The sequence below is a fragment of the Oncorhynchus nerka genome, linkage group LG14 (assembly GCF_034236695.1).
Source record: "Oncorhynchus nerka isolate Pitt River linkage group LG14, Oner_Uvic_2.0, whole genome shotgun sequence".
Taxonomy (NCBI): Eukaryota; Metazoa; Chordata; class Actinopteri; order Salmoniformes; family Salmonidae; genus Oncorhynchus; species Oncorhynchus nerka.
Genome location: NC_088409.1, coordinates 98098424 through 98111964, shown reverse-complemented (window position 1 = coordinate 98111964; position 13541 = coordinate 98098424). Strand labels below are relative to the sequence as shown.

Below are 13541 nucleotides of genomic sequence, written 5' to 3'. Positions count from 1 at the left end.
GTCTTGGTATCGGTAACTGAGCTCACACACCTGGTCTAGTAGTCTTCCTCGTCTTGGTATCGGTAACTGAGCTCACACACACACACACCTGGTCCAGTAGTCTTCCTCGTCTTGGTATCGGTAACTGAGCTCACACACCTGGTCCAGTAGTCTTCCTCGTCTTGGTATTGGTAACTGAGCTCACACACAACTGGTCTCGTAGTCTTCCTCGTCTTGGTATCGGTAACTGAGCTCACACACACACACACACACACACACACACACACACACACACACACACACACACACACACCTGGTCCAGTATGGTCTTCCTCTTCTTGGTATCGGTCACGGCACTGAGCTGCATGTCTCCCATCTTCTTCATCTTCTCGTCCATGTCGATCTTCTGCTCCAGCTTCTTAATCTCCGCCCTCAACAGACGCACCGTGTCCTCCCGGTGATGCTGCCTGGCAACGGCCGCCGCGCACGCCGAGTGGATGGCCGTGATCCAGTTCTCCAGCTCCGTCTGACTGCACGTCTACAGGGGGTTAGAGGTCAGAGGTTAGAGAAAAGGTTACGCAGACCTTTACTCCACACTACAGCATGCTTGGAATACAGCCAAGTTATACAACAAATGACCAAACAGTGTACATCACACACACACACACACACACACACACACACACACACACACACACACACGGAGCTCCTCCTACCTGGAGGAGAAATGCATCCCCTAGACAGTTGCTGAGGCAGAAGACAAAGTCCTTCTTGGGGTGTTCAGGGACGGCCTGGACGATACTGTTCTCAGCCCACACCGCATGTTTAGGGACACTGTTGTGGTCGATCCCCGACCGTCCGTCTGTTTCGTAGAAGAAGAGAGTGCATCCTGGGAGAAAACAGGAACAAGGTCGTTACTCACAACCATCATCAATCAATCAATCAATAAATCAAATGTATGTTCATAGCCATTTTTCCTATAAAGTGCAAAATGCAGTCAAACACAATAAAGTATCAATGAAAAATGTTTAAGGTGATGTATATTTCTAGACAGTGATAGCTTTCTTTCCTTCTAATATCTGACAGGGGGAAATGCCCCTGCAGAAAACAACAACAAATCAAATAAACAACAGCTTGTTTATTCGATTTAATTCTGCTCTCTAGTGGCCAGCGGTAAGAAGTGCCGGTCTGGATTCTCCAGGAGGGAGCACGCATAATCAGAATGCTGATGTGGCCCCTAGAATGCTAATGTGGCCTCTAGAATGCTGATGTGGCCTCTAGAATGCTGATGTGGCCTCTAGAATGCTGATGTGGCCTCTAGAATGCTGATGTGGCTGTGGCCTCTAGAATGCTGATGTGGCCTCTAGAATGCTGATGTGATCCCCTAGAATAATGATGTGATCCCCTAGAATAATGATGTGGCCCCTAGAATGCTGATGTGGCCTCTAGAATGCTGATGTGGCCTCTAGAATGCTGATGTGGCCTCTAGAATGCTGATGTGATCCCCTAGAATAATGATGTGATCCCCTAGAATAATGATGTGGCCCCTAGAATGCTGATGTGGCCCCTAGAATGCTGATGTGGCCCCTAGAATGCTGATGTGGCCCCTAGAATGCTGATGTGGCCTCTAGAATGCTGATGTGGCCTCTAGAATGCTGATGTGGCCTAGAATGCTGATGTGGCCCCTAGAATGCATATGTGGCCTCTAGAATGCATATGTGGCCCCTAGAATGCTGATGTGATCCCCTAGAATGCTGATGTGAATGCCAAGAATAATGATTGGCCCCAAGAATAAATGCTGATGTGGCCCCTAGAAGATGTGATGCTGAATAATGATGGCCCCTAGAATGCTGATGTGATCCCTAGAATGCTGATGTGGCCCTAGAATGCCCTAGAATGCTGATGTGGCCTGAACCCCTAGAATGCTGATGTGAACCCCTAGAATGCTTAACCCCTAGAATGCTGATGTGATCCCCTAGAATAATTATGTAGAATGCCCCTAGAATGCTGATGTGGCCCCTAGGATGCTGATGTGGCCCCAAGATGATGCCCAAGAATAATGTGAACCCCTAGAATGATCCCCTAGAATTATGTGGCCCCTAGAATGCTGATGTGATCCCCTAGAATAATGATGTGGCCTCTAGAATGCATATGTGGCCTCTAGAATGCATATGTGGCCCCTAGAATGCTGATGTGATCCCCTAGAATAATGATGTGGCCCCTAGAATGCTGATGTGATCCCCTAGAATAATGATGTGGCCCCTAGAATGCTGATGTGGCCCCTAGAATGCTGATGTGGCCCCAAGAATAATGATGTGGCCCCAAGAATAATGATGTGGCCCCTAGAATAATGATGTGGCCCCTAGAATGCTGATGTGATCCCCTAGAATAATGATGTGGCCCCTAGAATGCTGATGTGATCCCTAGAATGCTGATGTGGCCCCTAGAATGCTGAATGAACCCTGAATGTGATGCCCCTAGAATGCTGATGTGGCCCCCTAGAATGCTGATGTAGAATGCTGATGTGAACCCCTAGAATGCTGATGTGAACCCCTAGAATGCTTATGTGGCCCCTAGAATGCTGATGTGATCCCCTAGAATAATTATGTGGCCCCTAGAATGCTGATGTGATCCCCTAGAATAATGATGTGGCCCCTAGAATGCTGATGTGGCCCCTAGAATGATGCTGATGTGGCCCCAAGAATAATGAATGCATATGGCCCCAAGAATAATGATGTGGCCCCTAGAATAATGATGTGGCCCCTAGAATGCTGATGTGATCCCCTAGAATAATGATGTGGCCCCTAGAATGCTGATGTGATCCCTAGAATGCTGATGTGGCCCCTAGAATGCTGATGTGGCCCCTAGAATGCTGATGTGGCCCCTAGAATGCTGATGTGGGCCCCTAGAATGCTGATGTGAACCCCTAGAATGCTGATGTGAACCCCTAGAATGCTTATGTGGCCCCTAGAATGCTGATGTGATCCCCTAGAATAATGATGTGGCCTAGAATGCTGATGTGAATGAATAATGATGTGGCCCTAGAATGCTAGAATGCTGATGTGGCCCCAAGAATAATGATGTGGCCCCTAGAATAATGATAGAATAATGGCCCCTAGAATGCTAGAATAATGATGTGGCCCCTAGAATGCTGATGTGGCCCCAGAAGATGTGGCCCCTAGAATGATGTGGCCCCTAGAATGCTGATGAATGAATGCTGTGTGAACCCCTAGAATGCTTATGTGGCCCCTAGAATGCTGATGTGATCCCCCCTGATGTGGAATAATGATGTGGCCCCTAGAATGCTGATGTGATCCCCCCTAGAATGCTGATGTGGCCCCTAGAATGCTGATGTGGCCCCAAGAATAATGATGGCCCCTAGAAATGCTAGAATAATGATGGATCCCCCCCTAGAATGCTGATGTGGCCCCTAGAATGCCCCTAGAATGCTGATGTGAACCCCTAGAATGCTGATGTGAACCCCTAGAATGCTGATGTGGCCCCTAGAATGCTGATGTGGCCCCATGAATGCTGAAGTGACCCCTAGAATGCTGAAGTGACCCCTAGAATGCTGAAGTGACCCCTAGAATGCTGAAGTGACCCCTAGAATGCTGCTGTGGCCCCTAGAATGCTGATGTGGCCCCTATAATGCTGATGTGACCCCTAGAATGCTGATGTGACCCCTAGAATGCTGATGTGGCCCAGTCAAGTGGTATTAAAGGCCTACTCTGTGATATTTAGGTTAATGATGTGGCCCAGTCAAGTGGTTTTAAAGGCCTACTCTGTGATATTTAGGTTAATGATGTGGCCCAGTCAAGTGGTTTTAAAGGCCTACTCTGTGATATTTAGGTTAATGATGTGGCCCAGTCAAGTGGTTTTAAAGGCCTACTCTGTGATATTTACATTTACATTTAAGTCATTTAGCAGACGCTCTTATCCAGAGCGACTTACAAATTGGTGCATTCACCTTATGACATCCAGTGGAACAGTAGTGCATCTAAATCTTTTAAGGGGGGTGAGAGGGATTACTTTATCCTATCCTAGGTATTCCTTAAAGAGGTGGGGTTTCAGGTGTCTCTGGAAGGTGGTGATTGACTCCGCTGTCCTGGCGTCGTGAGGGAGTTTGTTCCACCATTGGGGGGCCAGAGCAGCGAACAGTTTTGACTGGGCTGAGCGGGAACTGTACTTCCTCAGTGGTAGGGAGGCGAGCAGGCCAGAGGTGGATGAACGCAGTGCCCTTGTTTGGGTGTAGGGCCTGATCAGAGCCTGGAGGTACTGAGGTGCCGTTCCCCTCACAGCTCCGTAGGCAAGCACCATGGTCTTGTAGCGGATGCGAGCTTCAACTGGAAGCCAGTGGAGAGAGCGGAGGAGCGGGGTGACGTGAGAGAACTTGGGAAGGTTGAACACCAGACGGGCTGCGGCGTTCTGGATGAGTTGTAGGGGTTTAATGGCACAGGCAGGGAGCCCAGCCAACAGCGAGTTGCAGTAATCCAGACGGGAGATGACAAGTGCCTGGATTAGGACCTGCGCCGCTTCCTGTGTGAGGCAGGGTCGTACTCTGCGGATGTTGTAGAGCATGAACCTACAGGAACGGGCCACCGCCTTGATGTTAGTTGAGAACGACAGGGTGTTGTCCAGGATCACGCCAAGGTTCTTAGCGCTCTGGGAGGAGGACACAATGGAGTTGTCAACCGTGATGGCGAGATCATGGAACGGGCAGTCCTTCCCCGGGAGGAAGAGCAGCTCTGTCTTGCCGAGGTTCAGCTTGAGGTGGTGATCCGTCATCCACACTGATATGTCTGCCAGACATGCAGAGATGCGATTCGCCACCTGGTCATCAGAAGGGGGAAAGGAGAAGATTAATTGTGTGTCGTCTGCATAGCAATGATAGGAGAGACCATGTGAGGTTATGACAGAGCCAAGTGACTTGGTGTATAGCGAGAATAGGAGAGGGCCTAGAACAGAGCCCTGGGGGACACCAGTGGTGAGAGCACGTGGTGAGGAGACAGATTCTCGCCACGCCACCTGGTAGGAGCGACCTGTCAGGTAGGACGCAATCCAAGCGTGGGCCGCGCCGGAGATGCCCAACTCGGAGAGGGTGGAGAGGAGGATCTGATGGTTCACAGTATCGAAGGCAGCCGATAGGTCTAGAAGGATGAGAGCAGAGGAGAGAGAGTTAGCTTTAGCAGTGCGGAGCGCCTCCGTGATACAGAGAAGAGCAGTCTCAGTTGAATGACTAGTCTTGAAACCTGACTGATTTGGATCAAGAAAGGCATTCTGAGAGAGATAGCGGGAGAGCTGGCCAAGGACGGCACGTTCAAGAGTTTTGGAGAGAAAAGAAAGAAGGGATACTGGTCTGTAGTTGTTGACATCGGAGGGATCGAGTGTAGGTTTTTTCAGAAGGGGTGCAACTCTCGCTCTCTTGAAGACGGAAGGGACGTAGCCAGCGGTCAGGGATGAGTTGATGAGCGAGGTGAGGTAAGGGAGAAGGTCTCCGGAAATGGTCTGGAGAAGAGAGGAGGGGATAGGGTCAAGCGGGCAGGTTGTTGGGCGGCCGGCCGTCACAAGACGCGAGATTTCATCTGGAGAGAGAGGGAGAAAGAGGTCAGAGCACAGGGTAGGGCAGTGTGAGCAGAACCAGCGGTGTCGTTTGACTTAGCAAACGAGGATCGGATGTCGTCGACCTTCTTTTCAAAATGGTTGACGAAGTCATCTGCAGAGAGGGAGGAGAGGGGGGGAGGGGGAGGAGGATTCAGGAGGGAGGAGAAGGTTGCAAAGAGCTTCCTAGGGTTAGAGGCAGATGCTTGGAATTTAGAGTGGTAGAAAGTGGCTTTAGCAGCAGAGAGAGAAGAGGAAAATGTAGAGAGGAGGGAGTGAAAGGATGTCAGGTCCGCAGGGAGGCGAGTTTTCCTCCATTTCCGCTCGGCTGCCCGGAGCCCTGTTCTGTGAGCTCGCAATGAGTCATCGAGCCACGGAGCGGGAGGGGAGGACCGAGCCGGCCTGGAGGATAGGGGACATAGAGAGTCAAAGGATGCAGAAAGGGAGGAGAGGAGGGTTGAGGAGGCAGAATCAGGAGATAGGTTTTAGAAGGTTTGAGCAGAGGGAAGAGATGATAGGATGGAAGAGGAGAGAGTAGCGGGGGAGAGAGAGCGAAGGTTGGGACGGCGCGATACCATCCGAGTAGGGGCAGTGTGGGAAGTGTTGGATGAGAGCGAGAGGGAAAAGGATACAAGGTAGTGGTCGGAGACTTGGAGGGGAGTTGCAATGAGGTTAGTGGAAGAACAGCATCTAGTAAAGATGAGGTCGAGCGTATTTCCTGCCTTGTGAGTAGGGGGAAGGTGAGAGGGTGAGGTCAAAAGAGGAGAGGAGTGGAAAGAAGGAGGCAGAGAGGAATGAGTCAAGGTAGACGTGGGGAGGTTAAAGTCGCCCAGAACTGTGAGAGGTGAGCCGTCCTCAGGAAAGGAGCTTATCAAGGCATCAAGCTCATTGATGAACTCTCCGAGGGAACCTGGAGGGCGATAAATGATAAGGATGTTAAGCTTGAAAGGGCTGGTAACTGTGACAGCATGGAATTCAAAGGAGGCGATAGACAGATGGGTAAGGGGAGAAAGAGAGAATGACCACTTGGGAGAGATGAGGATCCCGGTGCCACCACCCCGCTGACCAGAAGCTCTCGGGGTGTGCGAGAACACGTGGGCAGACGAAGAGAGAGCAGTAGGAGTAGCAGTGTTGTCTGTGGTGATCCATGTTTCCGTCATTGCCAAGAAGTCGAGGGACTGGAGGGAGGCATAGGCTGAGATGAACTCTGCCTTGTTGGCCGCAGATCGGCAGTTCCAGAGGCTACCGGAGACCTGGAACTCCACGTGGGTCGTGCGCGCTGGGACCACCAGATTAGGGTGGCCGCGGCCACGCGGTGTGGAGCGTTTGTATGGTCTGTGCAGAGAGGAGAGAACAGGGATAGACAGACACATAGTTGACAGGCTACACAAGAGGCTACGCTAATGCAAAGGAGATTGGAATGACAAGTGGACTACACGTCTCGAGTGTTCAGAAAGTTAAGCTTACGTAGCAAGAATCTTATTGACTAAAATGATTAAAATGATACAGTACTGCTGAAGTAGGCTAGCTGGCAGAGGCTGCGTTGTTGACTATGTAGGCTAGCTGGCAGTGGCTGCGTTGTTGACACTACACTAATCAAGTCGTTCCATTGAGTGTAATAGTTTCTACTGTGCTGCTATTCGGGGCTAGCTGGCTAGCTAGCAGTGTTGATTACGTTACGTTGCGTTAAAAGAACGACAATAGCTGGCTAGCTAACCTAGGAAATCGCTCTAGACTACACAATTATCTTTGATACAAAGACGGCTATGTAGCTAGCTATGTAGCTAGCTACGATCAAACAAATCAGGCCGTTGTACTGTAATGAAAAATGTGATACTACCTGTGGAGCGAGGCGAAATGCGACCGGATTGTTGAGTGCGGAAGTTCTGTTCGGTAGACGTTGGCTAGCTGTTGGCTAGCTAGCAGTGTCTCCTACGTTAAGGACGACAAATAGCTGGCTAGCTAACCTCGGTAAATTAAGATAATCACTCTAAAACTACACACTCTAAACTACACAATTATCTTGGATACGAAGACAGCAAAGACAACTATGTAGCTAGCTAACACTACACTAATCAAGTCGTTCAGTTGAGTGTAATGGTTGTGCTGCTAATCGGTAGACGGTGGACTAGCTAACGGTGGACGTTAGCTAGCTGGCTAGCTGCAGGGCAGTGTAGACTGCGTTAGGACGACGAAATACAATAATTACGCAATTATCTATGATACAAAGACGGCTATGTAGCTAGCTAAGAAGAAATTGCTAAGATTAGACAAATCAAACCGTTGTACTATAATGAAATGTAATGAAATGTAATACTACCTGCGGACCGAGTGCAGATGCGACCGCTCGCTCCAACCCGGAAGTACCTGATATTTAGGTTAATGATGTTGCCCAGTCAAGTGGTTTTAAAGGCCTACTCTGTGATATTTAGGTTGTCTCTCAAATGGCACCATATTCCTATCTAGTGCACTACTTTTGGCTAGGGCCTTGGTCCAGAGTAGTGCACTACTTTTGGCTAGGGCCTTGGTCCAGAGTAGTGCACTACTTTTGGCTAGGGCCTTGGTCCAGAGTAGTGCACTACTTTTGGCTAGGGCCTTGGTCCAGAGTAGTGCACTACTTTTGGCTAGGGCCTTGGTCCAGAGTAGTGCACTACTTTTGGCTAGGGCCTTGGTCCAGAGTAGTGCACTACTTTTGGCTAGGGCCTTGGTCCAGAGTAGTGCACTACTTTTGGCTAGGGCCTTGGTCCAGAGTAGTGCACTACTTTTGGCTAGGGCCTTGGTCCAGAGTAGTGCACTACTTTTGGCTAGGGCCTTGGTCCAGAGTAGTGCACTACTTTTGGCTAGGGCCTTGGTCCAGAGTAGTGCACTACTTTTGGCTAGGGCCTTGGTCCAGAGTAGTGCACTATATAGAGAATAGGGTGTAATTTGGGATGCAACCAGACAACACATATCATCAGGACATCTACACAGCCATGAATAAATCACATACGGTTGTATTGAGTACAGTGCTGTATATACAGTTGAAGTCGGTAGTTTACATACACCTTAGCCAAATACATTTAAACTCAGTTTTTCACAATTCCTGACATTTAATCAAAGTAAAAATTCCCTGTCTTAGGTCAGTTAGGATCACCACTTTATTTTAAGAATGTGAAATGTCAGAATAATTGTAGAGAGAATGATTTATTTCAGCTTTTATTTCTTTCATCACATTCCCCAGTGGGTCAGAAGTTTACATACACTCAATTAGTATTTGGTGGCATTGCCTTTAAATTGTTTAACTTGGGTCAAACGTTTTGGGTAACCTTCCACAAGCTTCCCACAATAAGTTGGGTGAATTTTGGCCCATTCCTCCTGACAGAGCTGGTGTAACTGAGTCAGGTTTGTAGGCCTCCTTGTTTGCACAATCTTTTTCAGTTCTGCCCAGAAATGTTCTATAGGATTGAGGTCAGGGCTTTGTGATGGCCACTCCAATACCTTGACTTTGTTGTCCTTAAGCCATTTTGCCACTCCTACCTCATGATGCCATCTATTTTGTGAAGTGCACCAGTCCCTCCTGCAGCAAAGCACCTCCACAACATGATGCTGCCACCCTCGTCCTTCACGGTTGGGATGGTGTTCTTCGGCTTGCAAGCCTCCTCCAAACATAACGGTGGTCATTATGGCCAAACAGTTCTATTTTTTGTTACATCAAACCAAAGGACATTTCTCCAAAAAGTACGATCTTTGTCCCCATGTGCAGTTGCAAACCGTAGTCTGGCTTTTTTATGGTGGTTTTGGAGCAGTGACTTCTTCCTTGCTGAGCGGCCTTTCAGGTTATGTCGATATAGGACTCGTTTTACTGTGGATATGGAGACTTTCGTACCTGTTTCCTCCAGCATCTTCACAAGGTCCTTTTCTCTTGTTCTGGGATTTGCACTTTTCTCACCAAAGTACGTTCATCTCTAGAAGACAGAACGCATCTCCTTCCTGAGCAGTATGATGGCTGCGTGGTCCCATGGTGTTTATACTTGCATACTATTGTTTGTACATATGAACATGGTACCTTCAGGTGTTTGAAAATTGCTCCCAAGGATGAACCAGACTTGTGGAGGTCTACAATTTATTTTCTGAGGTCTTTTGATTTTCCCATGATGTCAAGCAAAGAGGCACTGAGTTTGAAGGTAGGCCTTGAAATACATCCACAGGTACACCTCCAATTGACTCAAATGATGTCTATTAGCCTATCAGAAGCTTCTAAAGCCATGACATCATTTTCATGAATTTTCCAAGCTGTTTAAAGGCACAGTCAACTTAGTGTATGTAAACTTCTGACCCACTGGAATTGTGATGCAGTGAATTATAAATGAAATAATCTGTCTGTAAACAATTGTTGGAAAGATGACTTGTGTCATGCACAAAGTAGATGTCCTAACCGGCTCGCCAAAACTATAGTTTGTTAACAAGAATTTTGTGGAGTGGTTGAAAAAACGAGTTTTAATGACTCCAACCTAAGTGTATGTAAACTCCCGACTTCAATTGTACCTCTTCAGGGGAACGGTCATAAATCACATAGGGTTGTATTGAGTACAGTGCTCTTCAGGGGAACTGTCATAAATCACATAGGGTTGTATTGAGTACAGTGCTCTTCAGGGGAACTGTCATAAATCACATAGGGTTGTATTGAGTACAGTACTGTAAATAGCTCTTCAGGGGAACTGTCCTAAATCACATCGGGTTGTATTGAGTACAGTGCTCTTCAGGGGAACTGTCCTAAATCACATAGGGTTGTATTGAGTACAGTACTGTAAATAGCTCTTCAGGGGAACTGTCCTAAATCACATAGGGTTGTATTGAGTACAGTGCTCTTCAGGGGAACTGTCATAAATCACATAGGGTTGTATTGAGTACAGTACTGTAAATAGCTCTTCAGGGGAACTGTCATAAATCACATAGGGTTGTATTGAGTACAGTACTGTAAATAGCTCTTCAGGGGAACTGTCCTAAATCACATAGGGTTGTATTGAGTACAGTGCTGTAAATAGCTCTTCAGGGGAACGGTCATAAATCACATAGGGTTGTATTGAGTACAGTGCTCTTCAGGGGAACTGTCATAAATCACATAGGGTTGTATTGAGTACAGTGCTGTACCTCTTCAGGGGAACTGTCCTAAATCACATAGGGTTGTATTGAGTACAGTGCTGTAAATAGCTCTTCAGGGGAACTGTCATAAATCACATAGGGTTGTATTGAGTACAGTGCTCTTCAGGGGAACTGTCATAAATCACATAGGGTTGTATTGAGTACAGTGCTGTACCTCTTCAGGGGAACTGTCCTAAATCACATAGGGTTGTATTGAGTACAGTGCTGTACCTCTTCAGGGGAACTGTCCTAAATCACATAGGGTTGTATTGAGTACAGTACTGTAAATACCTCTTCAGGGGAACTGTCCTAAATCACATAGGGTTGTATTGAGTACAGTGCTGTAAATACCTCTTCAGGGGAACTGTCCTAAATCACATAGGGTTGTATTGAGTACAGTGCTGTAAATAGCTCTTCAGGGGAACTGTCATAAATCACATAGGGTTGTATTGAGTACAGTGCTGTACCTCTTCAGGGGAACTGTCCTAAATCACATAGGGTTGTATTGAGTACAGTGCTGTACATTGTGCTCTTCAGGGGAACTGTCCTAAATCACATAGGGTTGTATTGAGTACAGTGCTGTACCTCTTCAGGGGAACTGTCATAAATCACATAGGGTTGTATTGAGTACAGTGCTGTACCTCTTCAGGGGAACTGTCCTAAATCACATAGGGTTGTATTGAGTACAGTGCTCTTCAGGGGAACTGTCATAAATCACATAGGGTTGTATTGAGTACAGTGCTGTACCTCTTCAGGGGAACGGTCCTAAATCACATAGGGTTGTATTGAGTACAGTGCTGTAAATCACTCTTCAGTGCTCTTCAGGGAACTGTCATAAATCACATAGGGTTGTATTGAGTACAGTGCTCTTCAGGGGAACTGTCCTAAATCACATAGGGTTGTATTGAGTACAGTGCTCTTCAGGGGAACTGTCCTAAATCACATAGGGTTGTATTGAGTACAGTGCTCTTCAGGGGAACTGTACAGTGCTCTTCAGGGAACTGTCCTAAATCACATAGGGTTGTATTGAGTACAGTGCTCTTGCTCTTCAGTACTGGGGAACTGTCCTAAATCACATAGGGTTGTATTGAGTACAGTGCTGTAAATACCTCTTCAGGGGAACTGTCCTAAATCACATAGGGTTGTATTGAGTACAGTGCTGTCTTCAGGGGAACTGTCCTAAATCACATAGGGTTGTATTGAGTACAGTGCTGCTCTTCAGGGAACTGTCCTAAATCACATAGGGTTGTATTGAGTACAGTACTGCTCTTCAGGGGAACTGTCCTAAATCACATAGGGTTGTATTGAGTACAGTGCTGTAAATACCTCTTCAGGGAACTGTCCTAAATCACATAGGGTTGTATTTACATGTACCTCTTTTTAAATCAATAGGGTTGTATTGAACAGTGCTCTTCAGGGAACTGTCATAAATCACATAGGGTTGTATTGAGTACAGTGCTGTACCTCTTCAGGGGAACTGTCCTAAATCACATAGGGTTGTGAGTACAGTGCTGACCTCTTCAGGGGAACTGTCCTAAATCATAGGGTGTATTAGTAATGGTACCTCTTCAGGGGAACTGTCCTAAATCACATAGTGTATTGAGTACAGTGTTGTACCTCTTCAGGGGAACTGTCATAAATCACATAGGGCTGTATTGAGTACAGTGCTGTATCAGGGAACTGATAGGGTTGTATTGAACAGTGCTCTTCAGGGGAACTGTCATAAATCACATAGGGTTGTATTGAGTACAGTGCTGTACCTCTTCAGGGGAACGGTCCTAAATCACATAGGGTTGTATTGAGTACAGTGCTGTACCTCTTCAGGGAACTGTCATAAATCACATAGGGTTGTATTGAGTACAGTGCTCTTCCAGGGGAATAAATCACATAGGGTTGTATCAGTGCTCTTCAGGGGAACTGTCCTAAATCACATAGGGTTGTATTGAGTACATCAGGGAACTGTCCTAAATCACATAGGGTTGTATTGAGTACAGTGCTCTTCAGGGGAACTGTCATAAATCACATAGGGTTGTATTGAGTACAGTGCTGTACCTCTTCAGGGGAACTGTCCTAAATCACATAGGGTTGTATTGAGTACAGTGCTCTTCAGGGGAACTGTCCTAAATCACATGGTAGTGAGTACAGTGCTCTTCAGGGGAACTGGTAGGGTTGTATTGAGTACAGTGCTCTTCAGGGGAACTGTCATAAATCACATAGGGTTGTATTGAGTACAGTGCTCTTAGGGGAACTGTCCTAAATCACATAGGGTTGTATTGAGTACAGTGCTATATCGTCTAAAGCCATTTACATGTTTTAAAATGTAAAGTAGCAAAGCAGCAGCAGTAATACTAGTGGTGGAAGGCATCAGTGTGTATAGTAATGGTAGTAATAGTGTATATCGTGTAAAGAGTAAGGCATTAGTAGCAGATATAAAAGCTGTAATGTGTATGGAGGGCAGCCAGACAGATAGCTCCTCCATTCAGTATCATCAGTAATAGTATGAGTATAAAGAATACAGTAGATAGTTAAATAGCAGTCATACTGTACTAGTAGTAGCAGTAGTGGTAGTGGTAGTAGTGGTAGTAGTAGTAGTAGTAGCAGTAGCAGTAGTAGTAACAGTAGTAGTAGTAGTAGTAGTAGCGGTAGTAGTAGCAGTAGTAGTAGTGTAGTAGTAGTAGTAGTAGTGGTAGTAGTAGCAGTAGTAGGTAGGTACATTTGTAGCAGTAGCTGTAATGTGCAGACCCAGTAGATAGTTAGATAGCAGTGTGTATAGATACAGTAGATAGTTAGATAGCAGTGTGTATAGATACAGTATATACTGTAGGGTAGGTACCTTTGAGGCA

General features: G+C 46.8%; 1 protein-coding gene across 1 annotated transcript in view; it reads right to left on the bottom strand.

The window, feature by feature from the left end:
- LOC115128169 (rho guanine nucleotide exchange factor TIAM1-like) overlaps window positions 1-13541 on the bottom strand; it is a 202912-nt gene that overhangs the window by 89047 nt on the left and 100324 nt on the right. Inside the window, exons 8-9 of the mRNA XM_065000598.1 lie at window positions 696-868; window positions 293-517 (exon numbers count right to left, since the gene is read on the bottom strand). Of these exons, the coding sequence (XP_064856670.1) occupies window positions 293-517; window positions 696-868 (398 nt within the window). The remainder of the gene's footprint in view (window positions 1-292; window positions 518-695; window positions 869-13541) is intronic.